Source organism: Hemicordylus capensis, chromosome 1, assembly GCF_027244095.1.
Source record: "Hemicordylus capensis ecotype Gifberg chromosome 1, rHemCap1.1.pri, whole genome shotgun sequence".
In the NCBI taxonomy this organism is placed as follows: Eukaryota; Metazoa; Chordata; class Lepidosauria; order Squamata; family Cordylidae; genus Hemicordylus; species Hemicordylus capensis.
In genome coordinates, this window is record NC_069657.1 from 360,663,566 (window position 1) to 360,688,850 (window position 25,285).

The following is a 25,285-nucleotide window of genomic DNA, read 5'->3' on the forward strand; positions in this document are numbered from 1 at the left end:
ACAGCGCCGGCGACTCAGCCGGCGAGGCGTGTGACGCCGCGCGCGTGAGCGCACAGAGTCCTCCCCACGCCAGTGCGTGGGGGGAAGATGCATGCGAATTGGCCCTTGCACGATCTTCCGGGGACGTTTAAATCGGCTAGTCGCGGTATCGTTCCAACCAGCAGATAATCATCAAATGGTAACGCTTTGATTTAAGCGACCGTTGTGGGAGAACTCGTGTTTGAATGCTTCCACATGTCAAAACAAAGGTTGGGTTGGATCCGATGTGTCTCCCTGACATGTTAGTTCTCCATGTGCGGAAAGCTTTTTATTACGTGCATACACACACGGGCATACTTAAAACCTGCAGCTCTCTCTCCTCCTAATCCACCCTCCCATCACATGATTAAGGGCTTGTGTGCGGCTGCAGCAGCCTGCAGGTGGGGCACAGGTGCACACAGCACGCTCACATCCTGATCATGTGGGAGCGGGTGGCCATGCGAAGTATCATCCAAGCTGCCCCATAGTTATGTACTCCAAAAGGCTGCTTCACTTGGCAATTTTGCTACGTGCAGAATTCAAGCAAGACAAAACGTTCTGTATTTCTGTCCCAATGTATGCAAATCTTATCATTCATGAAAGCTGCATACACACCACAGTATTTTCTTTCCAAATACACGAGAGCAGTGAGTCAGTGCCTTATTCTTGCTCGCTGCCTGTGTTTATGTTGAAAGAAAAATATTTTATTTATGCCCATCGTAAATGATACAATTGGTATCAGAACCAAGCACATTTCTTAAGAAGTGGGCCTAGAGTACAAATGTGACATGGTAAATGCACACTGCAATAATTTATTACCAGTCTAGTTGGGTCTGAAATGGCAAAAATGGCATTACACATGATGATGTACTGAAACAGGGCACACAAATTTCCTACACAGAAGTTATATCTAAAGAGGAAATGTGTTCCTTGTGCAATTTCAATAAATGCTCCATTAGATACTACAGAATTAGCAAGTACATACCTGTATACTAGGGGCATGTGATATTCTCAACAGATGAGGGCATGTGAGCTGTTTCCAGTTTTTTTTACTGCTTCTCTTGTAACCACTTTGGGGATCCAAGGCAAATCATAGCACAAAAGAATGAGACTGCTGGTACACATGGTATACAGGCAGGTAGTACCTGCTATTTTTATAATGTGTGAAGTGGCTCAAAATAACTTTAAACTTCTATTAAAGCTAGCCTTACAAATAAATCTCTATAAATTGGGGTAGTCAAATAAAAAATCCATTTCTTCAAATTTATTTTAAAAATTCCCTGCTTGGTTTCCTGAAGATTATTCCTCCAGGTGAGTGATTACTTCTGGTTGCAGGCTGCAGTTGTCATGTATTTTGCACATACATGGAAGTACAGTGAGGGAAATAAGTATTTGATCCCCTGCTGATTTTGTCCGTTTGCCCTCTGACACAGAAATGACCAGGCTATAATTGGAATGGTAGGTTTATTGTAGCTGTGAGAGACAGAATAACAACAAACAAACCCTCAAAAGCCCAGTGCCCAAAAGTCAGCGATGGATTTGCATTGTAGTGAGGGAAATAAGTATTCGATCCCTTCACAAAAGATGTCTTAGTATTTGGTGGCAAAACCCTTGTTGGCAATCACAGAGGTCAGACGTTTCTTGCAGTTGGCCACCAGGTTTGCACACAACCCAGGAGGGATGTTGTCCCACTCCTCTTTGCAGATCCTCTCCAAGTCAGAAAGGTTTCGAGGCTGATGTTTGGCAACCCGAACCTTCAGCTCCCTCCACAGATTTTCTATGGGATTAAGGTCTGGAGACTGGCTGGGCCACTCCAGGACCTTCATGTGCTTCTTCTTGAGCCACTCCTTTGTTGCCTTGGCTGTGTGTTTTGGGTCATTGTCATGCTGGAATACCCATCCACGACCCATTCTCAATGCCCTGGCTGAGGGAAGGAGGTGCTCACCCAAGATCTGACGGTACATGGTCCCGTCCATCGTCCCTTCGATGCGGTGAAGGTGTCCTGTCCCCTTAGCAGAAAAACACCCCCAAAGCATAATGTGTCCACCTCCATGTTTGACGGTGGGGATGGTGTTCTTGGGCTCATAGGCAGCATTCCTCCTCCTCCACACACGGCGAGTTGAGTTGATGCCATAGAGCTCGATTTTGGTCTCATCTGACCACAACACTTTCGCCCAGTTCTCCTCTGGATCGTTCAGATGTGCATTGGCAAACTGCAGACGGGCCTGTACATGTGCTGCCTTGAGCAGGGGGACCTTGCAGGCACTGCAAGATTTCAGTCCTTCATGGTGTAGTGTGTTACCAATTGTTTTCTTGGTGACTATGGTTCCAGCTGCCCTGAGATCATTGACAAGTTCCCCCTGTGTAGTTCTGGGCTGCTTTGTCACCGTTCTCATGATCATTGCAACTCCACGAAGTGAGATCTTGCATGGAGCCCCAGACCAAGGGAGATTGACAGTTATTTTGTGTTTCTTCCATTTGCGAGTTATCATGCCAACTGTAGTCACCTTCTCACCAAGCTGCTTGGCGATAGTCTTGTAGCCCAGTCCAGCCTTGTGCAGGTCTACAACCTTGTCCCTGACATCCTTCGACAGCTCTTTGGCCTTGGGCATGGTGGTGAGTTTGGAAGCTGAGTGATTGCTTGCTTCTATGGACAGGTGTCTTTTATACAGGTACTGTAACAAGCTGGGATTAGGAGCACTCCCTTACAGAGGGTGTTCCTCATCTCAGCTCGTTACCTGCATATAGTGAAAAGACACCTAGGAGCCTGAAATCTTGCTGGTTGATAGGGGATAGAATACTTATTTCCCTCACTACAATGCAAATCCATCGCTGACTTTTGGGCACTGGGCTTTTGAGGGTTTGTTTGTTGTTATTCTGTCTCTCACAGCTACAGTAAACCTACCATTCCAATTATAGCCTGGTCATTTCTGTGTCAGAGGGCAAACAGACAAAATCAGCAGGGGATCAAATATTTATTTCCCTCACTGTATACCTCATTAAGAATAACATCCTGCTACCTAATGCAGGGGATGCAGCCATAGCTCACTGGCAGAGCTTCTGCTCGGCATGCAGAAGATCTCAGGGTTCAGTCCCTAGCATCTCTATGTAGGGCTGGGAAAGACTTGCCTGAAACTTTGAAGAGCTGCTGCCAGTCAGTGTGGACAATAGTGAGCTACATGGACCAATGGTTTGACTCAGTATAAGGCAGCTTCCTATGCTCTATGTTCCTATGAGAATAGCAGTGCTAAATCAGACCAAAGTACCATTTAGTTAGGGATGTGCACGAACCGGTTTGGCAGTACTTTTATGGACCGCTGAACCGGTTTGGAGGTCTGGTGTTCAGGCCGGTTTGGTGGTTACCTTTAAGGAGCAGGGAGAGTACCCTTACTCCCCCCCCCCCGCAGCATTTCCCCCATTGGCACCATCGCCAACACCGTACCTCCTTGCTGCCCCAGTCAGCATTGCACCGGTGCCGCTTCTGGTACACCATTGACTGCGGTGGCAAGGAGGGACGCTGACACTCTGTGCCTGTGATTTTGGTGACAGTGCCGATGTGGGGGGGGACGCAGTGGTGGGGAGTAAAGGCACCCCCCCACAAACCAGCTGGTTTGTGCACATCTCTACATCTAGTCTGGCATCCTGCTTCCTATAATAGTCAACCAGATGGATCCAGGAAGCCCACAGTAGAGTCTGAAGGCTCTACTTCACGCTCTGTGTACACTCAGCACTCCCTGTGGTGGATCGGCTCCGCCACTCACCTGGCTGCCGGCAGGGGATTGGCTCTGTGGAAGCCAGGTGAGTGGCGGAGCCGATCCCCCACCGCAGGGAGTGCTGGGTGGCAAGCTGCAGCTTGAAGCAGCTTGCAGGTGTGGCTGGAGTGGAGGTAAGCACCTACTAATTTATGCTGAAAGGTGCCTCTCACTGCCCTCCCCCCTGCGGTGCCTGCACTGGCTGCTACTGTGCAGAAGGTAGGGATGTGCAAACCAGTTCAAATTCGAACCGGTTTGATGGTTCAGATTTGAACTGAACCAGGCAGGCATTGGGTTTGACCTGCTGGTTCGAATTCAAATCGAACTAAAGGGGGGTGGGGTTTGAGCAAAACCAAAACCGAACCTCCCCACCCCGGTTCAAATTTGAACCAAACTGGGCAAACCAGTTTTGTGCATATCCCTAGCAGAAGGTTCACACTGATGAAGGGGCAATGACTACCATTTTTTAAGAGGCCTTGATAAAGAGTCAAGTATGATTGTGGGTGTGGTGAGATGTATATAGGAGCTAATGAGTGAGTGCGTGAATGTGTGTGGGTTACCCTAGTAACCAGGCACAGAAAGTTCAGGGGGGGGGGGATTTAAAATAAAGGCAGTGGAGACAGAGAGAGGAGAGAGAGAGTTGGAGTTAATTGTGTGGGAGTAGGAGGTGTTTGGGGCTGAGGGTTCAGAGATCGGTTGGTGTGTTCTGAACAGGAAAGATTGTTCAAGGGGGGGTTGTGTGGATCTTGAAGGGTGAATATGTGGAGGCTGGAGAACCAGCAGTGTGCTGAGCAGCTCCTAGTAACAGACAACAAAGTCTGGAGAAATTCACTAAGTTTACAAACCCAGTTTTAATTACCTCTGTCCCAGTTATGTTATATTTTATCCAGTTGAAAAGAAACGCTCAGAAAGCTGATCAGCAGATGTACCTAGTAACTTGGTAGAGGCACTTGTGTGCCCTGCTTTAAAGAGCTCTTGATTCTAATCAGTAAATTTATTTTATTTTATTTATTTTATTTATATTCCGCCCTTCCAAAAATGGCTCAGGGCGGTTTACATCTCATAATGTAAGATGTCCTGCGCCTGCGAGGCTATGCAGCCAAGGCATTGAGTTCCAAGAGCAGGGTAACAAGAATTTATATGGTGGCAGCAAGTGAAAGTAAAAAGTAAAGTGTGCCGTTGAGTTGGTGTCGACTCCTGGTGACCACAGAGCCCTGTGGTTGTCTTTGTTAGACTACAGGAGGGGTTTACCATTGCCTCTTCCCACGCAGTATGACATGATGCCTTTCAGCATCTTCCTATATCACTGCTGCCAGCAGGTGCCAGCAGGGATACAAACCATGCAACCTCATGCTTGCTAGGCAAGTCATTTCCCACTGCACCATTAGGTGGCTCAAGGGAAAGTAAAAGCTGAATGAATTCCCAGAACTTGGAGACTAAACGGTCATAGAAAATAAACCACCTCCCTGAAATTAAGAGGAATGTCAGGGAGGGACCCTGACAGTGGGCATGCAGAGGTGAGCAACAGGCAATGGCGCAGCTACTGTCTGAAAGCACAACTGAATTGCAGTTGCACAACTTGGAGAAACAGGGAGACATTCACCAAGGTCTAAGGTAAACAAAACCAAATACAAACTTACTGAAGGACTTATCCATACACATTTCCATTTTGTCAGCATCTTTATGACTTCATTTATTCTACCAAATAACGTTTTTGGAAGGACCTAGGAAAACTTAATGTGCCTTCATGTAGCTAGCAAGCAATCAGAGGATTGTTTACCTCCATTAAAAAACATGGTGCCTATGAAGTAATGATCAGCAACTAACCATTTCTGCTTAAAGCAGCATGTCTTTTATACCTAGCAGCAGGTGTTGCAAAACTGTTGTAACTCAAGGTTGCTTCCTATGAGGCATTTTGTACTCTGGTGGTAAGGAAATCCAAATAAAAAATAAAGATGGGTGTATGTATTATTAACATGGCTCTCTGCTTTAAAATGCATATGGGTGGTGACCCGGACTAATTTATATGTATTTTACGGAGAACTGTTGCAATTTATGCTAATAGATGGCAATTGCGGCATTTTGTACTCTGGTGGTAAGGAAATCCAAATAAAAAATAAAGATGGGTGTATGTATTATTAACATGGCTCTCTGCTTTAAAATGCATATGGGTGGTGACCCGGACTAATTTATATGTATTTTACGGAGAACTGTTGCAATTTATGCTAATGGATGGCAATTGACACAACAGGAACCCATTTTGTACTTGGGTATCTAAGTATAAAGGTTCTCATAAGAAGCTGTAATTTAGTAGTTCATCCAGCCATATTGCCATATACCCTACTTACCTGAATCGAAGACTAGGTTCCCCCCACAAGTTCTTTGATGTTAAATCAGAGTCTTCTTCTTTTCAGGTAAATGCAAGTATAACTTTTATTTAATCTGTATGGGGGTTGTATTAAATTCAGTTGTCTTATATTTGATTGATTGACTAAGTGCTGTCAAGTCGGTGTCAACTCTTAGCGACCACATAGATAGATTCTCCAGGATGATCTGTCTTCCACTTGGCCTTTAAGGTCTCTCAGTGGAGCATTCATTCCGGTCGTAATCGAGTCCATCCACCTTGCTGCTGGTCGTCCGCTTCTTCTCTTTCCTTCAACTTTCCCCAGCATTATGGACTTCTCAAAGGAGCTCTTTTTTTGCATAATGTGTCCAAAGTATCATAGTTTGAGCCTGGTCATTTGTGCCTCGAGTGAAAATTCTGGATTGATTTGTTCTATGATCCATTTGTTTGTTTTCCTGGCTGTCCATGGTATCCTCCAAAGTCTTCTCCAGTACCAAAGTTCAAAACCGTCAATATTTTTCCTATATTGCTTCTTCAAAGTCCAGTATTCACATCCATAGAGTGGGCATGGGAAAAACCATTGTCCAAACAATTCTAATCTTTATAGGTATAGACTTGTCACGGCATCTAAATAGCCTATTCAAGGCCTTCATTGCAGCCCCACCAAGTGCTAGTCTGCGGCATATTTCTTAACTGCTGAATCCTTTACTGTTGACAGTCAATCCTAAAAGGCAGAAGCTATCTACCACTTCAATGTCTTCATTATCAGTTCTGAGGCTGGTTGCTATACCCGTTGCAATTAGTTTAGTCTTTTTTTGCATTTAATTGTAGTCCAATTTTTCACTGTGCTCCTTGACTTTCCTTACTAGAGCTTTCGATCATCCACATTCTCAGCTATCTGAGTGATATCATCAGTGTAGCGCAGGTTATTGATGTTTCTTCCTCTAACTTTAAAACCACACTCATCTTCTTCCAATCCAGCTTCTCTCAGTTCAGCATATAAATTGTTTATATATGTTCAGCATATAAGTTGAATCAATAAGGAAAAAGTAGACAGCCTTGTCTTACTCCTTTGCTGATCTGGAACCAGTCTGTTCACCATGTTCCATCTGGACTGTGGCTTCCTGCCCTGTGTATAGGTTTCTCATGAGAACAATGAGATGTTCTGGGATGCCCATTTTCCTAAGGATATTCCACAACTTGACAAAATCAAAGGCTTTTCTGTAGTCAATAAAGCACATATTGACTTCTTTTTGGTATTCTTTGGCTTTCTCAATTATCCAGCGTGCAACAGCAATGATGTCTCTTGTTCCTTGGCCTTTTCTGAAACCAACTTGAACATCCGGCATTTTCCACATAGGCCTCTAATCTGTGTTGGATTATCCTGAGCATTATTTTGCTAGCATGTGAAATTAAGGATATTGTGCAATGGTTTGGGCAATCTGTTAAATCTCCTTTCTTTGGTATGAGTATGTAGACTGACCTCTTCCAATCTGAACTTGGCCACTGTTGTTCTCCAGATTTGCTGTCACAGTTTGGCTAGAGCCTTGACTGATTCTTCTTCTGTTGCTTGCTGTATTTCTATAGCTTTTCCATCAGTTCCTGTAGCCTTCCGACTTGGTAATGATTGGAGTGCTGATCTAACTTCATCTTTCTGTACTAGAGGTTCTTGCAAACACGGAATAACTTCAAGATAGAGTATCTTGGATATTGATGTCTCTGCTGTACAGATTTTCAGAAAACTCCTTCCATCTGTGTTTGATCTCTGAATCAGTTGCTATCTGGCATCCCTAACAGACCAATCTGAGGTTATAACCGCCTTCTGAGTTCAGAGATCTTTTGGGAAACTTTCCTTCTTTTTCCGTGTCTATTTCCATTCTCAAGGTCTTGTATTAGGGTAATTAACTTTATTGTTCAGTTTTTTATACCGTCTTTCATACAGCATCCTAATACAGTGCTAAAAATAATTCTAGAAGAAAAAGGTGAGTTTCTCACAGGAGTCCCTCTTTGGGGGAATTTTGGTGGCATCTGGTTCACCTGGTAGGCCAGGTACCACCACTGCAGTCTTGATCTACCATAGGAAGGGGAGAAACTGGAGCAATCTTAGCAGTGGTTGCTAGGCAATCATCCACACGTGCATCCCCTATAACATGGAAACTGGGGATGTTAAGAATACATCATTCACTACATAAATGGAAAGGGTTCCCAGTAGGCCTTGATCTGACAGAACAAAATGGTTTAGGAAGGGTCATTATACCATCAGTTACATTAAATATTTATTAACTCCTCAGATTCTCAAAATGGGCTTCAGCTCAATAGTTACAGCCTGTCAAGTATCCACTGTTGAATATTTGTTGAAGATTGTGAAAGAATACAATTCATGTTTCTTTCTTTCTAGCCAAAGGGTAGAAGATGGATTTTTATTATTGCTTTTCTCTCATTAACAGCTGGATCCTAGGAAGCTAATTGATTTCAGTGGGATTGTGCATGCCTGAGCTCAGGCAACAAGTTCATTTTCCACCTCACTTCACCTCACCATTATTATTATTATTATTATTACATTTATATCCCGCTCTTCCGCCAAGGAGCCCAGAGTGGTGTACTACATACTTGAGTTTCTCTTTCACAACAACCCTGTGAAGTAGGTTAGGCTGAGAGAGAAGTGACTGTCCTGTGCCATCCTGTCCTGCGCCATCTTCAGTCCATGAGGATCTTCTGAAATGGCCCAACATACATTTCCTTTCCTGATACATTCATAAAAACTGTTTTTGTTTGGTTGGTTTATGTTCACTAAAAGTCTGGTGGCAGAGAAACTAAACACATTGCCCATTTGATTTAACTAGAGATTTCACTTTAGGAAGTTACCTTGCAGACACTCAGTCAGCCATGTTGTCTCTGCCTCCATTTTGTGTACCTACTGCCTCCTTCTCTTGTTCTCTGCTGCTCTTGCCTGCAGTATGCTGCTGCTTTAAGAGTTGTGAGGTGGCTGGCAGTAGCACCAGCCTCAAAGAACAAATGAAAAGCCCTAGATCTTCTAAAATATATTAATATTAATAAAGCAGGAGCCAATAAGCATGCTCACTTTTGTTTTGCAAAGTGGACGGTCCTAGAACCACACTATAAAGCAGTCAGAGAGTGGCTAGGCTGATTGACTCCTCAGGTAGCCAATCAGACTGCTCAGAGGGTGGGGAAGTCTTTTTCTTTTAGCTGCTCAGAAGAATCCAATTACCATTTTGGTTAGAGAGCAGGTGGACTGGCTGGCTGTTGGTAAATCAGATCTTTTGCTGGCATCTTTGTTTGTATTTGTTTGGATGGAAGGAATGTAACCACTGCTTTTTCTCCCTTGCTCTCTGATCTGATCTGTATGCAAAGCATTATGGCGCATTCCCAAAATGACATGCCATAAAACATTGGAAGGAACAGTAAACTGTAAAACTGGACTAATTAGATTAGAAATTGGCATAAGAAGCCAGAAAGTTTTTTTAGGGCATATGCATGTATTTCTTAATCTAAACTATTTTTTAAATTCTTGCAGAAGTGTCTTTCCATATGTGTGTGTGATGTAGAGAAGGAATGGATTCTGTTGGAAGGACAATAATTTTAAAAACCCATTTGCTCTGCAGATACCTAACCAGGTTGTTCTATGGATTGTGACCAGTATCTGTAACATTAATATATACACTAAGTATTATGGTTCATTGGGCAAGGATTAATGAAATGATCTCTATAAAAAAAATTAGTTGCTTGCTAGGATGGACACCCAGGCTAAGTCGTGAGCACCCAAGGCAGGCAGAGAGTGGTACCCAGTTGATCAGCAAGCACGGAGTAGCCTGCTTACCTGCTCCTCTGCTGCCCTACCAATCATCTGGGATCGGCGCTGCCGTGCAAAAGATTGTGCACGGCTACCTCCTTGTTCCCAGCAGCCTGTATGCGGTGTCGTCTATGTGCATGCCGATGTCATGCGATGGCTGCTGGGAACAAGGAAACAGCATGCATGCACTGTTCCCTCTAAGGCGTGCATATGTGTGCACACTCATTCATTTTCTGATGTCCACTCAGTTAATTTTAGATTCCGCTCAGGTTGAATCAGGAAGGCCCCATTCTGAATGCATGTGTGCATACACTGCCTTGATACTGACGCCCAGAACAAAACTCATTCCATACACAGATGAAAAAAATTAGAGAGAACACTGCATGCATGGTCTTTTGCATGCCAGCACTGGTCCCGGATGAGTGGTGGACAGTGGACAGCAGGTAAACACCTGCATTCCTCCTTTTTAAAGGAACCAATCCCCAACTGCCCCCCGCAGCTACTGAGCTGGCTCATGCACATCCCTAATGTCCTCTAAGTCAGTTTTTATTACAGCCGTTGGCCAGCCAATGTCCTCTAAGTCACAGGAGATGGTTCATGCTCCAGCAAGCATCATTGAAAAACCTGTGATTTTTCTATTATTATGTATGCATTTTTAAAATAGGCAGGCAAAGCTGGACTTGTAAATTCAGAATACATTTGTTCTCCACTTTTGTAGCTGGTCTCTGTTTTACCTGTGGCTTATATAGATTTATTTACTTTTGCCTGTATAGCCTGTACTTCTTCCAAGAAGCCCAGAGGGTACACAACTGTACATGATTTATCCTCCCAACAGCCCTATGAGGAAGGTTATGCTGAGAGATAAGTGGCTGTCCCAGAGTCACCCAGTGAGTTTCATGGCTGAATGGGGATTTGAACTTGGATTTCTCCAGTCTAGTCCAGCACACTAACCACTGTACCACTCTGGCTCAAAGTTCTTTCTTCTTGTTATTTGTTAATAGTAGTATTCATTTTTTTAAATAATCAGGCAGATAGAACTGCTCTGGTGGCTTCAAAATGCCCTTACTCTCCACAAAAACAGGCTTTTGTAGCAGGTCTGTGCTTTACTTGTGGCTTGTACAGTTCATTTCCTGTGTGTGTGCTTGTGTGCTGATCCTGCCATGTTAGATACAAATCTACATACTACTGTAGTCATGTAAAGCACTATAAAGCAACTGTTTGCCATATGTATGTGCATCTCTGCTGATGAGCAATTAAGATGTGAGTGTGTGTTTGTGTTTTGATCCCACTCATTAGCTACAAATCTACACTTTGCCAGTTATTGGTAAGGCACCTGCCTAGTCATGGGATGTGCGTGGAACCGGTCTGGAGGCCCTTTATGGACCTCTGAACTAGTTTGAAGAATTGGTGGTTCTGCCGGTCCAATGCTGTGGTGGTGGTGGCTCCTTAAGGGTGGGGGAGGGTGCATTTACCCCTCCCGCTGCATTGCTCCCGCCGGCATTCCATTATTTACTGAAATCCATGGGGCGGCAGCGTACCTCCCTGCCGCCCCTTCCCCCATTGTTTGCTGGAAAGGCGGAAGTATCGTCTGCATGTGTGCCCGCCGCCACTCGCGCCCACCGTACACGTCATGTGCACACATCACACACAACGTGTGTGCATGATGTGTGGCAGGCGCACACGCAGACGATACTTCCACCTTTCCAGCCAAAAAGGGGGGAAAGGGTGGCAGGGAGGTACGCTGCCGCCTCATGGATTTCGGTAAATAACGGGGGGGATGCGGCAGGAGGGGTGGGTGCACCCGCCCCGCCACACGCCGCCTCTGTTGGACCGCCACTCTGTGGTTCCGTGCACATCCCTAGCCCAGTCCTGGCTCCACCTCCGGAGCTGCCCGCAATTGGCGCCACTTCTCACTACCTGTGGCTCCATCCATCACCTGCCCAGCCTAGCGGAAATCCCAGGAACCACCAGCCACAATCCTATGCATAGCTCACTGAACTGGGGAGGGTAGGGAGGGGAGGGGAGGGGGACTTGCTGCTTCTGAATAATCATGTTACTGCTGCTGCACAAGTCTCTCTTCAGCTGCTGCTCTAGCAACCCATCCTCTCGCCTTTCCGTGGACCGGGATGTGGTGGAGCCCCACCCCCGGGTTATGCTCGGAGGCTGTTGCAGGGGGGAGACCGCTTACCCGACCTTCTCCCTGTCCGAGCCCCGGGAGACCCTTCCCCCGCCCAGCGGGATCTCCTTCCCTCCGCATCTTTTGCGATCGCTTCTTCCTCCTCCCCTGCCTGCTGGGCTCCTCCCCGCTTCTGCTCCGCCTGCCGCCGCCTCTTGCTTTGTTGATGTTTCACTTTGTTTTAGTTCCCGTCTCCCAAGATGGAGGCGGCGCTGGGGCCACGCGAATTGCTCTCGCTGATCTCGGGGTTTCTCCTGCTGCTGCCCCACTGCCTGGCTGCTCCGGACCCCACAGCCGCGTCTTTCCAGCTCGTTAGCCAGGTAGGGAGGAGAAATTGGGGCGCTGCTGCCTGAGATTGAGAGTCCATGGGCGCGGGGGGGGGGAGCAGAAGGGGGTCCAGCACAAGGAGAGTCAGATACAAGCAAGCAACTGAGATGCCCTAACCCGGGATGGTCATTTGGTCCTGGCGGTTTTTGTTTGCAAGGAACGGACGTGCTGCTCTAAGTGCAGCATTGCCTCGTGTCTTGTCTGAAGTGCCAAATGTTTGTGAGAGTCTTGAGTCATGTTGTGGGCAGGAGCTGTACGAAAGTGCATGGCGATATAGCGTGTATAGTGTAGCCCTCGTGCTAATACCTTTGGGATGTGTTTTTCCCCCTTCCTGTGAAGAAGTGACTTGTGTATTAATATATGTATAGATAGATTGCATAATCATGATATCAGGCCTTGTGTGGTTTAGATATACTGGTGTTTGCATGAAATGCAGCAGCTGCCTGTCTGCTGCCTATTTGTGTAGGAACATAGGAAACTGCCGTATACTGAGTCAGACCATTGGTCTATCTAGCTGAGTATTGTCTTCACAGACTGGCAGCGGCTTCTCCAAGGTTGCAGGCAGGAATCTCTCTCAGCCCTATCTTGGAGAAGCCAGGGAGGGAACTTGAAACCTTCTGCTCTTCCCAGAGCGGCTCCATCCCTTGAGGGGAATATCTTATAGTGCTCACACTTCTAGTTTCCCTTTCATATGCAACCAGGGTGGAACCTGCTTAGCTAAGGGGACAAGTCATGCTTGCTACCACAAGACCAGCTCTCCTCTCCTTTCTGTGTATGCACAGAAAGGAACCGAATGGATATTGTATCTATATAATACACACGGACACACACACACACACAATGCCAAAGCAGGTTGCTTATTTGATAATATACAGTAATTAATATCTCTTTTTTTGGTAATATCACTGTATGAACTTTGGGTTCAATGTTTTATATAATCTGTTCTATGTTGAGATAAGATGATGGCACTCACAAATCTATTTTTGTACTGAACCATTAAGAAATAGTCCAGAAAAGCTTTCAGATGGAAAATAAAGAGGGACAAATAGGCTGTGTGTTAATAAATTACATGGTCTGTGGTGCTACTAGTGGTTTCTCTGAGGTAATCACATGTTATATTTGTGTTAGTTCGAAGTTTAAAACCACAATGGGTGCTTTAGAGCACCATTTTTTTTTTTTGGAAACACTTATGAAGTCACTTTCTCTGATAGCTGACTAATTGCTTAGAGAGCTCACAAATATAATGCCCGTCACAAACACTTGAAAAAGTAATGTTTGTATGTGATTACAGTAATTTGACCCCTGGTTTCAAATGGGGTAGATAGGAAGATAAACAGTATGGAAACCTAGCCAGAGTAAATATCTTGAATTTGCATTTATCAGTTTCACCCTTGCTTTGGTTTTGATATTTACAAATGAGAATGTAGTGTGTGTGTGTGTGTGCGTGTGTGTGCGTGCGTGCGTGCACTGTACAAGTAGTTGCAAGGAATTTGCTTCTTAGAGCAGCACAGAAAGCATTTTCTAAGAAATTAAGGGAGAAAAGAGCAGGCATCTGGGGACTCTTATTTAAAGGAAGGATACCTTGTGACTGCTGACTTATTCATGCTCATTAACTGCACCCTATGCACTACAGAGATTATTACTACTTCCAGGAATAAAATAATATATTCTAGGATGTTTCCCCTATGATTTCAATGTACATGAACCTCAAAGTAGGGATGAATAGATCACATTCAACATAACAATTGTGTGTGAACTGTAAAGAAGGTGTGTATTCCTGAACAGAAGTATCAAACACTGTTTTCTTAGGGAGCAAAAAATTATCAGTAACCACAGATTGCTAAGGCTGTGTACTGCCAGGGTCCAGCCAAGTATTTGAAGCTCCTATATGGTTTGCTTTTATGTATGGATAGCAATGATCCTGAGCAGCACAGTAGACTATCTGAGGGGATGTCAGAAGTCCTGTGATGGGACTCCTATTGTGCTGGCAAAACACTGTTAGCTTCCTATCCTTCCACTTTCCTTCCAAGACAAGGCACAGGTAGCAAGAGGGCACAGTGCTCTTGCTTCTTTTCAGATATGAGTAAGGTCTACAAACATGTCTCTTATAGACCCCCCCCCACACCTAAAGAGCCAGCGTTGTATAGTGGTTAGAGTGCTGGACTAGGACCGGGGAGACCCGAGTTCAAATCCCCATTCAGCCATGAAACTAGCTGGGTGACTCTGGGCCAGTCACTTCTCTCTCAGCCTAACCTACTTCACAGGGTTGTTGTGAAAGAGAAACTCAAGTATGTAGTACACCGCTCTGGGCTCCTTGGAGGAAGAGCGGGACATAAATGTAATAATAATATTATAATAATAAAACACATTTCAATATATCACCCAACACCAATATGACTCTAGTTGGCCGGCTTTCAACCCTTTCTGGCATCTGTCTTGTTCAGTGTGCTACCCAGCTCCTTGTTGTGTGATGCTGGTCATTTCAGGTAAATTAGTTTACCTGAAATTATTTTACTCTGAGAAGTAATTTGTCCACCTGCACTCCTTCAAATGGTACTGTTAGCAAATTCTGTTGCTATTTTTTCAACTTTTTGCTTGCCTCTGAGCTAACAGCTGGAGGATTAGTTGACATCATAATTCTTAATTGGCAATTGACAGAGGAAGTGTGACTCTGTTGGTCCTTTTGGACCTCTCGGCGGCTTTCGATACTATCGACCATAGTATCCTTCTGGAGTGTCTGAGCGGGTTGGGAGGCACTGCTTTGCAGTGGCTCCACTCTTACCTCTCGGGCAGATTCCAGATGGTGTCTCTGGGGAACTGTTGTTCTTCAAAAACTGAACTTCGGTATGGTGTCCTTATTGTCTCTGATGTTGTTTAACATCTACATGAAACCACTGCTGGGAGAGATCATTGGGAGATTTGATGCAGGGTGCTATCAGTATACTGATGAGACCCAAATCTATTTCTCCTTGTCATCATCATCAGGAGAAGGCATAACCTCCCTACATGCCTGCCTGGAGGCAGTGATGGGCTGGATGAGAGGTAACAAGCTGAGACTGAATCCAGATAAGACGGAGGTACTTATTGTGTGGGGTTGGAACTCGGGAGATGATTTTGATCTGCCTGTTCTGGATGGGGTCACACTTCCCCAGAAGGAACAGGTACATAGTCTGGGGGTGCTTCTGGACACAAAACGCTCCCTGGTGTCCCAGGTTGAGGCAGTGGCCAGAGGTGCCTTTTATCAGCTTTGGCTGATACGCCAGCTGTGTCCATTTCTTGAGATAAATGATCTCAGAATAGTAGTACATTTGCTGGTCACCTCCAGACTTGACTACTGAAATGCGCTCTATGTGGGGCTGCCTTTGTACATAGTCCGGAAACTGCAGTTAGTCCAGAATGCAGCGGCCAGACTGGTCTCTGGGTTATTTTGGAGAGACCATATCACTCCTAACTTAAAAGATCTACACAGGCTGCCGGTAAGTTTCTGGGCGGAGTACAAGGTTTTGGTTATAACCTATAAAGCCCTAAACAGCTTGGGCCCTGGGTATCTAAGAGAATGTCTTCTTTGCTATGAACCACAGCATCCATTGAGATCATCTGGAGAGGTTCGTCTGCAGTTGCCACTTGCTCGTCCGGTTGCTACTCGGGGACAGGCCTTCTCTATTGCTGCCCCGAGACTTTGGAACACACTTCCTGCTGAAATAAGAGCCTCCCCATCTCTTACAACTTTTAAAAGGGCAGTTAAGACTCATCTGTTCGCCCAGGCTTTTAATTAGATACTGTTTTAATTGTTTTAATTGTGTTTTAATAGTTTTAACTTTTTAATTTTAATTGTTGAAATGTTTTAATCTTTTATTGGCTGTTTTTATTGTTTTGTAAACTGCCCAGAGAACTTGCATTTTGGGCAGTATAGAAATGTATTAAATAAATTCTTCAGATGAGCAGCTTTTGCTCAGGAGTTTCCAGCTACTGGCCTCAACTGTGTAGGGGAAGAACGGCAGTTTAGTCTCCAAATAGCAAAGCCAAGCCGGTTTGGTGAGAAAGCAGCAAAGCAAGAGATCTTAAAACAGTTTTTTAGTTTTGAAGAACTACAAGGATTTATTTAAAGAAAAGGTTACAAACAAATGTGAAAAATCCTGCAGCTTATTTCAGCTGTAGCTCATGCTTGAAGAGAGACCACAACAAGCAGCCATCTCTGGAGAGACAGAGATTAGCACTGTAAAAGCAAAGAGGGGAGGAGTCCAGCACGTTTATCCATGACCCTAAACACCGCTCCCCCCGCCCCGTGGTCAATATGAGACATTGTAGCTGAGACCTGAGGCTGTCAGGATCCTAGCTCCAACAAACTGCATGAGTCAGGTTGCAGTATTGCTTAGGAATGGGCCCGGACCGGTCCGGAGGCCATTCTAAAGGCCTCCGGACTGGTCCGGACCTGGGCGGTCCGGTTCGAGTAGGGGGGTGCCTTTAAGAGCGGGGGGAGGGTTTACTTACCCCTCCCGCCGCTTTCCCGTTCTGGCGCCGTAATTTCAGTAGTAATTGGGGCGGCAGGATACCTCCCTGCCGCCCCTTCCCTGCTGTCGCTATGAAAAACTCCCAGGAGTCCTTTGCGCGCACGCACGCACATCACAGAGACGTGAAGTGTGTGCACGACGTGCGCACGTGGAAAGGACTCCTGGGAGCTTTTCATAGCGACAGCGGGGAAGGGGCGGCAGGGAGGTATCCTGCCGCCCCAATTACTACTGAAATTACGGCGCCAGAGTGGGAAAGCGGCGGGGGGAGGTAAGTAAACCCTCCCCCCACTCTTAAAGCGACCCCCCACCCCAGTGCCGGACCGCAGTTTGGCGGTTCCGTGCACACCCCTAGTATTGCTGGCAACTTGCTGGACCACTGGTCTATAAGAGGGAGTGGGATTGCTCCTTTCAGCTGTGGTTGCTTCTGCTGGCTGTTGAAGAGCAAGGCCGTGTGCTCCTTTCCCTTTCTCACCCTCAAAACACGAAGACTCCAGAAATCAGGGGGACGTGAGTAATTAAAAGCTGTAGGGCAAGTTTACCTTCAAATATCTGCTTAGAATACAATTCCTTTAGAAATACATCATCTTGAAAACCCTTAGATTAAATGGCTTAAAAAAAAATCTTGAAAGGGAAAGAAAGTTGTGAATGCAGCAATTTGTTTTTAATGTAATCGTCCTTCATGACCCTTATTGCACAATTCCTGTCTTTCCAAATGCTTATACAACACAGACTTTCCCTCCTGTCGCAATGTTTCTAAAGTGGAATATGCTTCAGAGTTGCCTCTCCTCCTCCTCTGACCAGTTGATAGGAGTTAGTTGTTCTTTGCATTCAAGCCACAAAGGAAACATTGTGGAATCTAATATGCAGAATTATGAGGAAAAGGCACAGGGAGCTTTGAAACGAAGGAGGATTAAGAACAACCAAGGAATATTTCCACCCAGTCATGCCAAGGCAAGAAGTGCATGGAAGTCAGGGGCTACGTACTGGTAGTAACGTACTGGTAGTAACAGGCATGCAGTGTGTCCAAAGGAATGCAATATGGCCCTTCCTGATCACAGGGATCAATTTCTGCTCAAGGTCCAGATTCTTTTTTTAATGCTTATTTTCTGTCTCTAACTCCTGGTTTGTATGCACACATGCAAGTGGGCAAGAATTCCATAAATGGAATTTATTTTTATTTGTGGATATGGCCTAGTTGTCATGGTGGTGATCAGTCTGTGGCTGTGCTGTATCACTTTCCTCACATTGGAAATTAGTGCCTCAGGGAGAACGCTTGGTTAAGCAAAAGGTATGCATGGTGAGGAGTGCTGAGCAGTGCAGAGTTCTTCCCCTGCCCACAGCGTACCTCTCTGCGGTGTGTTGTTCCCCAAGATAATTCCCATGCAGTTAGGTTCCAATGCCAGGAGTATCAGAAAAATAAGGTGTGTGTAGAATTCATTACCCCTCATGAGTAAAACTCTTTGTTTGTTTATTTAGTACATTTGTATACCGCCCAAAATACAAGTCTCTTGCATTTTTAGCAAGTCTCTTTTTCTTTTAGCATCACCCCAGTTTGGGGCAGACTCACATTTGAAACACCCCATCAAATTTAGTTTGACTTTTCAGCATTAGCTACTTTGATCTTCAGTGACATTTAGATGTTAACAAAATAGGAAGTAATTACATTGTGTGCCTGTACATGTGCTCCCGGAACATACAAAGAGTACTACATTGTCGCTGAATGGGTTTTGATTGTGTAGCATGATTTTAGTTCATGCCAATACCATGGTACACTGTAGTAATTTTAAAAAATAGTTATCTCTTGTGTAGAGAGAGATCCTAGACTCTACTTGTACCATCTATCCTTGACAAATGCTTGTGAGAACAGAAAGGCAAAGCAGAAATGGTGCAGAACTGATTTATTCAGGAAAATAAGTCCTAATGCATTTCGAGGTAGTGCCTCTTCTTCAGGGGAAAATTTTCATAAATCAAAATACAGAACTTATCAGACAACTGTTTATATCATGCAGAATTGTAGTAACATATGTTACAATAAACAAACTGCAGTAAGGCCTCTTCTCCAAAAATCTCCCCCATGTTCAGGAAACACAGAGGGAGGAACAGGATCATGTCTGCTGCTGATACCAACATGCTCTCTGATTATGCCCCCAGTGACCACACGTTGGGTATTCATGGGAAAGAAGTGGCATTCATGTAGAGCAGGGCTGCTCAACTTCAGCCCTCCTGTAGATGCTGGCCTAGAGCTATTGGCCACTGTGCCCGGGGATTATGGGAGTTGTAGTCCAAAAACAGCTGGAAGGCCGAAGTTGAGCAGGCCTGATGTAGAGCATGGGAGATATATCCAGAGTTCCTGCTGGGGTAGCATATGTGGGTACCACTCCTTCCTTGTGAAGGTGGAATGTGTACCATTGGGGACATGGCCAGAGCTCACAGTCCCACTCCTCTCTCCCATCTGTTTCCTGATGTGTTTTCAGAGAAGAGGGCTAGCAAGGAAAACTAAAATGTCACATACTAATGAGCAAACTTTTGAATTCTTCAGAACTCTTCAGTCTCTAGATAGCCAGCAACAAAAAAAAAGAGCTGCTGAAATAGAGGAAACTGCAGTTCTCCCTTTGACAAGATGGCAGTGATTTCAGTGTGCCCTGCCACTCCTTGGGGCACATTGGTCCCTTACAAGTCTGAGAGCAGAAGTAAAGCACTGTTTATATGTCTGCTGATAGTTATTTGTGGCAAGGGGATTAAATTTGTGTTGTATTGTGTATTTCTGTTCATGGTGTTCTCATGCATTGGAAGGGTGGTATAGAAATCAAATTATTATTATTATTTCTTGTTTACACAGTCAGACAGGTGTTATCGACTGGTTTGTTTGATCCAGACATCGAGTCCTTCCCAAGGACCTGGGATGGCTGAATTTTATTGTCAATGTTGTTGTTGTTATAGATATCGTCGCAGAATATAGGCTGTTCCCAGTAAAGTTGCTTTTTGTAATTGGCTGATGGTGATTTCTGTGGCCCCTATGGTGTTGAGGTGCTCTTCAAGGTCTTTTGGAACTGCACCCAGGGCGCCAATTACCACTGGGATTATTTTGGTCTTTTTCTGCCACAGCCTTTCAATTTCAATTTGTAGATCTTTGTATTTTGTGATTTTTTCTATTTCTTTTTCTGCTATTCTGCTATCCCCTGATATTGCTATGTCGATTACTTTAACTTGTTTTTCTTTCTTCTCGACTACAGTTATATCTGGTTATTGTGTGGCAGATGTTTGTCTGTTTGTAGTCGGAAGTCCCATAATATTTTTACATCTTAATTTTCTTCAACTTTTTCAATTTGATGGTCCCACCAATTTTTGGCTACAGATAGCTTGTATTTTTTGCAGATGTTCCAGTGTATCATCCCTGCTACCTTGTCATGCCTTTGTTTGTAGTCAGTCTGTGCGATCTTCTTACAACAGCTGATCAGGTAGTCCACTGTTTCATCTGCTTCTTTACAAAGGCGGCACTTGCTGTTTGTTGTGGATTTTTTGACTTTTGCTCTTATTGCATTTGTTCTTAGTGCCTGTTCTTATGCAGCCAGTATTAAACCCTCTGTTTCTTTCTTCAAGTTGCCATTCTTAAGCCATTGCCAGGTCTTGGTGATGTCTGATTTTCCATTTATATTGTGCAAATATTGACCATGCAGTGGCTTATTTTTCCATTTTTCTGCTCGGTTCTGGACTTATTTCTTGTAGGCCTGCTTTGTTTCATTGGTGTTGAATAGTTTTGCATTATTGACCATTTTAAGTGCATCTTCTTCACTGTCCTTGATATATTCTTCAAGGCCTCTTTTGTCCTCCTCTACTGTTTGATGGACTTGTAGCATTCCTCTTCCACCTGAGCTGCGAGGGAGGTATAGCCTATCGACATCACTTCAGGGGTGCAGAGCATGATTGATGGTCATGATTTTCCTGGTCTTACGATCTAGCGTCTCTAGCTCTGCCTGGGTCCAGTCTATTGTTCCTGCAGTGTATCTGATAACAGGTATAGCCCAGGTGTTTATGGCTTGTATGGTGTTCCCGCCATTGAGTTTGGACTTGAGGATTTTTCTAACTGTCCTGATGTATTCACTTATTATTCCTGATGTATTATTATTATTCACTTATTATTCCTGATGTAGGATGATGATGATGTCTTACTGATAATGCTTGCTGTCTTCCTTATCCTTACTCTCTTTCAGGAAAGCATCAAGATTAATGTTACTTTGTTGGAAAGCAATGGGGATGTGCAGGAAAGACAGGTATGTTATGTTTGCTGTATTTGCCCTGGCACAGCTGCTTTTGAGTGTGAACTGTAATCCATTGGTAGAAATCAAACATGTCATAATAGTAATTTGAAGGGTGTTAAATGTACCTCAAGTAGTACAGTAATTCCTTCCAGCAAATAGCTTGGCCATCTCTCACTTTGTTGCTGCTGCTGTACTAGTTTTAACTCCAGAGAGGAAAGATAATATCCCATCTTAAATTCATCAACTGAGGTTGAGAAATAGTAACAGTCCTTAGAGTTCATTTCGAAGCTGGCCTGTAGAGCTAGATTTTGCAGATTTAACCCCAAGTGCTTCATCACTAGACCACACAGCCTTTCATACATAATTTGTATTCTTACTGTCCCGTGTTAGTTTTTAATTATAGGTATCTTGACATTTCATATGTTATGTTATTGGAGTGCAAACCACAACCAGTAAAATCAGTGGGAGTTTAGACATTAATTTCAGTGTGATCCGTACTTCAACTTTTAAATTTAATTTTCAGTTTTTTGGTTTTTGTAGAGATGTAAACTTCACTTTGTATTATATACCAATATACATAAAATGCTTAGTATTAGTATTTATATATTGTGTTTCAACAAAAAAGTTGTCAAAGCAGTTTACATAGCAAGATGAATGAGTATTAACGTCATACCTAATCCTTGCTATTATGACTTATCTAGATTAAGCAAATTGTCATCACTCCACCTTAAATGTGTAAATATAACCTTATGTATGATTCTGTTGCTTTCTTTAGGTTGTCCTTAATATTACATATATTAATGGCCAGGTGCATGTAAATGACTTTCCGCTAAAAAGTGGGGTTGCCCGGATAAAGTGTCAGACTGCCATATGTAAGTATTGCTTAATTCCTTATCTGGGCTGAGTGCTTTCATGTAATCCATAGCTAATGGAAAATGATATAGTAAATGAGTGGAATTACACTCTCTATACATCTGTACTGTTTAAGAAAATCTTCACCATCAGAATATGTTTAAGGGTGATGGAAGTCAAAATTGAGTGTTCTCTCTGGATCATATCTTACAGTATTCACATGGTCTCAATTAAAAATGAGTTCAAATTATGATTTTATGGAAGCCCTCAGCAAAGTTCCTGTTCAGTTAATTTATTTGTGGAAGGCAAAACATTTGTTCAACAGCCTGGGCAGTATAAATGCAAGGATGTGACTCCACCCTAAGTCCTGTCTGTCTCCTCTCTTAAACTGGCATGTATCCAAATGTACTGGTGGAGGAGAAATAATAATATACAATTGTGGTAGTCTTTCAGATAATCTTTGCAAAACACTTCTTGTGTAGACCTTTTTCACTTAAATTCCATTCATGCTGGGTGTTTTCTTGTGCCAGCTGTATTGGTGGAGAAACTGTTAACAGTTCTCTTTGCTCTCATTTGCCTTTAGTTGGAACAAAACATCTTGATTTGGGGATATAGGCAACATTTTACATAATTAATAAACCCAGAGCAATTACATGCCATTGAAAAACTTTTTATGTATGGAGCAGCAGCCTCTTGATGTGCTGGTTATGGCCAGTCTCAAGGTTAGCTTCTGAGATAATCTTCCCTTTACAATCTGCTCTTGTATTAAGGACATGCTAATGTGTTTTTAAAATTGGCTTTGGAAAGCCTAAAACATTACACATTAATAACTCAATACACACAGTTTCCTTTAGGGAGACCAGGCAGTTGCTCATCATGGTGTGATATAATAAAAGTACTCCTATGCATCTTCTGAAAGCTTAGTTCCAAAGGAAGTGGGTTTCTTGAGCTCAGCAGGACTTTCATCCGAGTAAACAATTTTAGACTTTCACAAGGGGGGGGGGGAATCGATTTATTATAGCATGTAATTGTTTTCAGTCCTGTGGGCCTTACTTTTTATTTTTTTGTAAAATTTCAAAACAAAACTATAAAATGGTTGTAAGTTCTTCTAATCGTGTACGTGCTACGATTCCTTATATGTGTAAAGTAGTATGTCCACATCCGAGCATCCACCTTGCATGATTCAGGGGAGAGCAAACAGGCCAGTCATTAATGAAATAACTTACCTGGGAAGTAAGGTTCCCTAGGTGGAGATGACTGTATTGTGAGCTTTACAACCTGATCCTATGGTGAGAGGTCCATTGATCTTAAAAAGTAAAGTGTGCCGTCGAGTCTGTTTCGACTCCTAGTGCCCCCAGGGCCCTGTGATGGTCTTTGGTAGAATACAGGAGGGGTTTACCATTGCCACCTCCTCTCGTGCAGTATGAGATGATGCCTTTTGGTATCTTCCATTGATCTTAATTACACCGAATTCTGCATAGGATCAGGCTGTTGGCTCTGCCTTCTACTGTGGCTGTGCTATCTGCAACCAGTGCATTGCTTTGTTTGATTGGGAGGAAGGTTATGCCCCGCCTTTCCTGAGCAAGGGCAGTGGCAGCAGGAGGCAGCACAGCAATAGAGATAGGCAGGGGGACCTCAGAATGGGAGTATTCTCAGACACTCACTGAATTGGGGGAGCGAGGTAGGTTGTGCCACTTACTCAAGCTCTGCTGGTGGCAGAAGCTAAAAAAATGGACATTTTGAGGTTGGGTTGGGAGGGGAGCTGGTGCAGGAGGAGCTGTGATCTCGATGTGATTGCTCCCTCCACCAGCCCCTTCTCTCCCTTTCTGCAGCCTGGCAGGGAGGATTGGGTGAGTCAGCATTGCAAGGAGGAGCTGATGCTGCTTCTAATTCCTCTCCTGCTCTCCCTTTGTCTGTGGGAGGCAATGTGCTTGTCTGTCCTCTCTCTTTAAGCAGCACAGGGAGGGAGGATTGGGCCCAGCAGGGCTTCTCACAGTGAGCGGGAGCTGTGGCCACTCACGGAAGCAGCCACCCCTTCTCCTTCTCTCCCACTCACCTTCTCTCGGGGGGGGGCACAGTAGGGAAGACAGTGAGCCCGATCCCCACCATCATGCCACCCACAGAGAGGGCACCCAGGTGAGTGAGGGAGTGAGTAAGAGGATGCATTGGCTGCTCTTTGCATGAGCGGTTGCCTCTCCCATCTTGGTGGGGGAACTTAGAGGGCCAAGGGGCCCTCTGCTTTCTTCTGCTGCACCAACTAGAGCAAGGGTGCCAACCAGAGGCTCTCTGGCTGTTGTCAGACTACCACTCGCATCATCCGCAGCCACAATAAACTGTGGCATTGTAGTCCATTGGCAGTTAGCCTCAGATTGGCCATCGCTGACCTAGAGAGAGATGGCAAGTGAGGAGGCAGGGAGGGTTGCTCATGGAAGAAGCAGCTGCCTCCTCCTGGGCAGAGCCACAGGACCCAGCCCTTCTGCGATGCTCTCCAAGAGGAGAGAGACTGAGTCACTGCATGTGTAGCAGCTGCTCGCTGTTCTAGTTCACTTGTCCTCTCAGGGTAGGCTGCTTGCCTCCTTGCCTTGTTGTCCAAAGACAAGGCAGGGAGGCAGGGGCTGGCATTGACTCCCTCTTGGTGGTTGGTGGGCCTGATCCTTGGCTTCACACCTTCTGAGAAGAGAGGGGAGCTGTTGGAGGCAGCACTGCATGTTCCTTGCAACCACCACTCACTTGCCCTCTTTCGTGGGCAAGTGAGTAGAAGTTGCCATGGGCTACAGGTTCTCTTGGGACGGGTTGTGGAGGAAGGAGGAGGTGATGCTGTTGGTTGCACAACACAGAGCAGAGGAGGTCACCTGTCAGTGTTCCCTCTAACCGGGATTCCCAGATGTTGTTGACTACAACTCCCATCATCGGGTGGATTCACCTTTTTGCCACTCATAGGAAAAAGGCTTTTGCCACCCTTAAAAAGAAAAGAAAAGCTTGGGGGGAGCAGCAAGGGGAACGCCCCCCCCCTTACTTTGATTCAGAAAAAAACTGTGGCGGCGGCAGTAGCCGCGGGGGGTGGGGTGGACAAGGGGAAAGTTCTCCCTCTTGCCCCTTAAGATTGCTGGCGGCGGGATGGGGTGCAGTGGTGGTGGCTGGCTGCAACTGCGGGGAGGGTGAGTGGGGCAAGGAAGGGAGAGTCATAGTGCACCCTCTTTGTTTTACCTCTAAGCCCACTGTGTGGGCAGTAGGG

At 44.8% G+C, this 25,285-nt stretch overlaps 1 protein-coding gene across 3 annotated transcripts in view; it reads left to right on the top strand.

Annotated features, from left to right (window-relative positions):
- The first annotated feature begins 23 nt into the window (after positions 1-23).
- GINM1 (glycosylated integral membrane protein 1) overlaps positions 24-25,285 on the top strand; it is a 51,577-nt gene continuing 26,315 nt past the window's right edge. The window contains exons 1-3 of one of the 3 annotated variants that reach the window (XM_053292099.1): positions 24-178; positions 21,151-21,210; positions 21,974-22,070. In XM_053292099.1, the coding sequence (XP_053148074.1) occupies positions 92-178; positions 21,151-21,210; positions 21,974-22,070 (244 nt within the window). In that variant the 5' untranslated portion in view covers positions 24-91. Of the gene's footprint in view, positions 179-11,995; positions 12,422-21,150; positions 21,211-21,973; positions 22,071-25,285 lie in introns of those variants that run through there. The other 2 variants (XM_053292078.1, XM_053292088.1) reach the window with 2 other exon arrangements.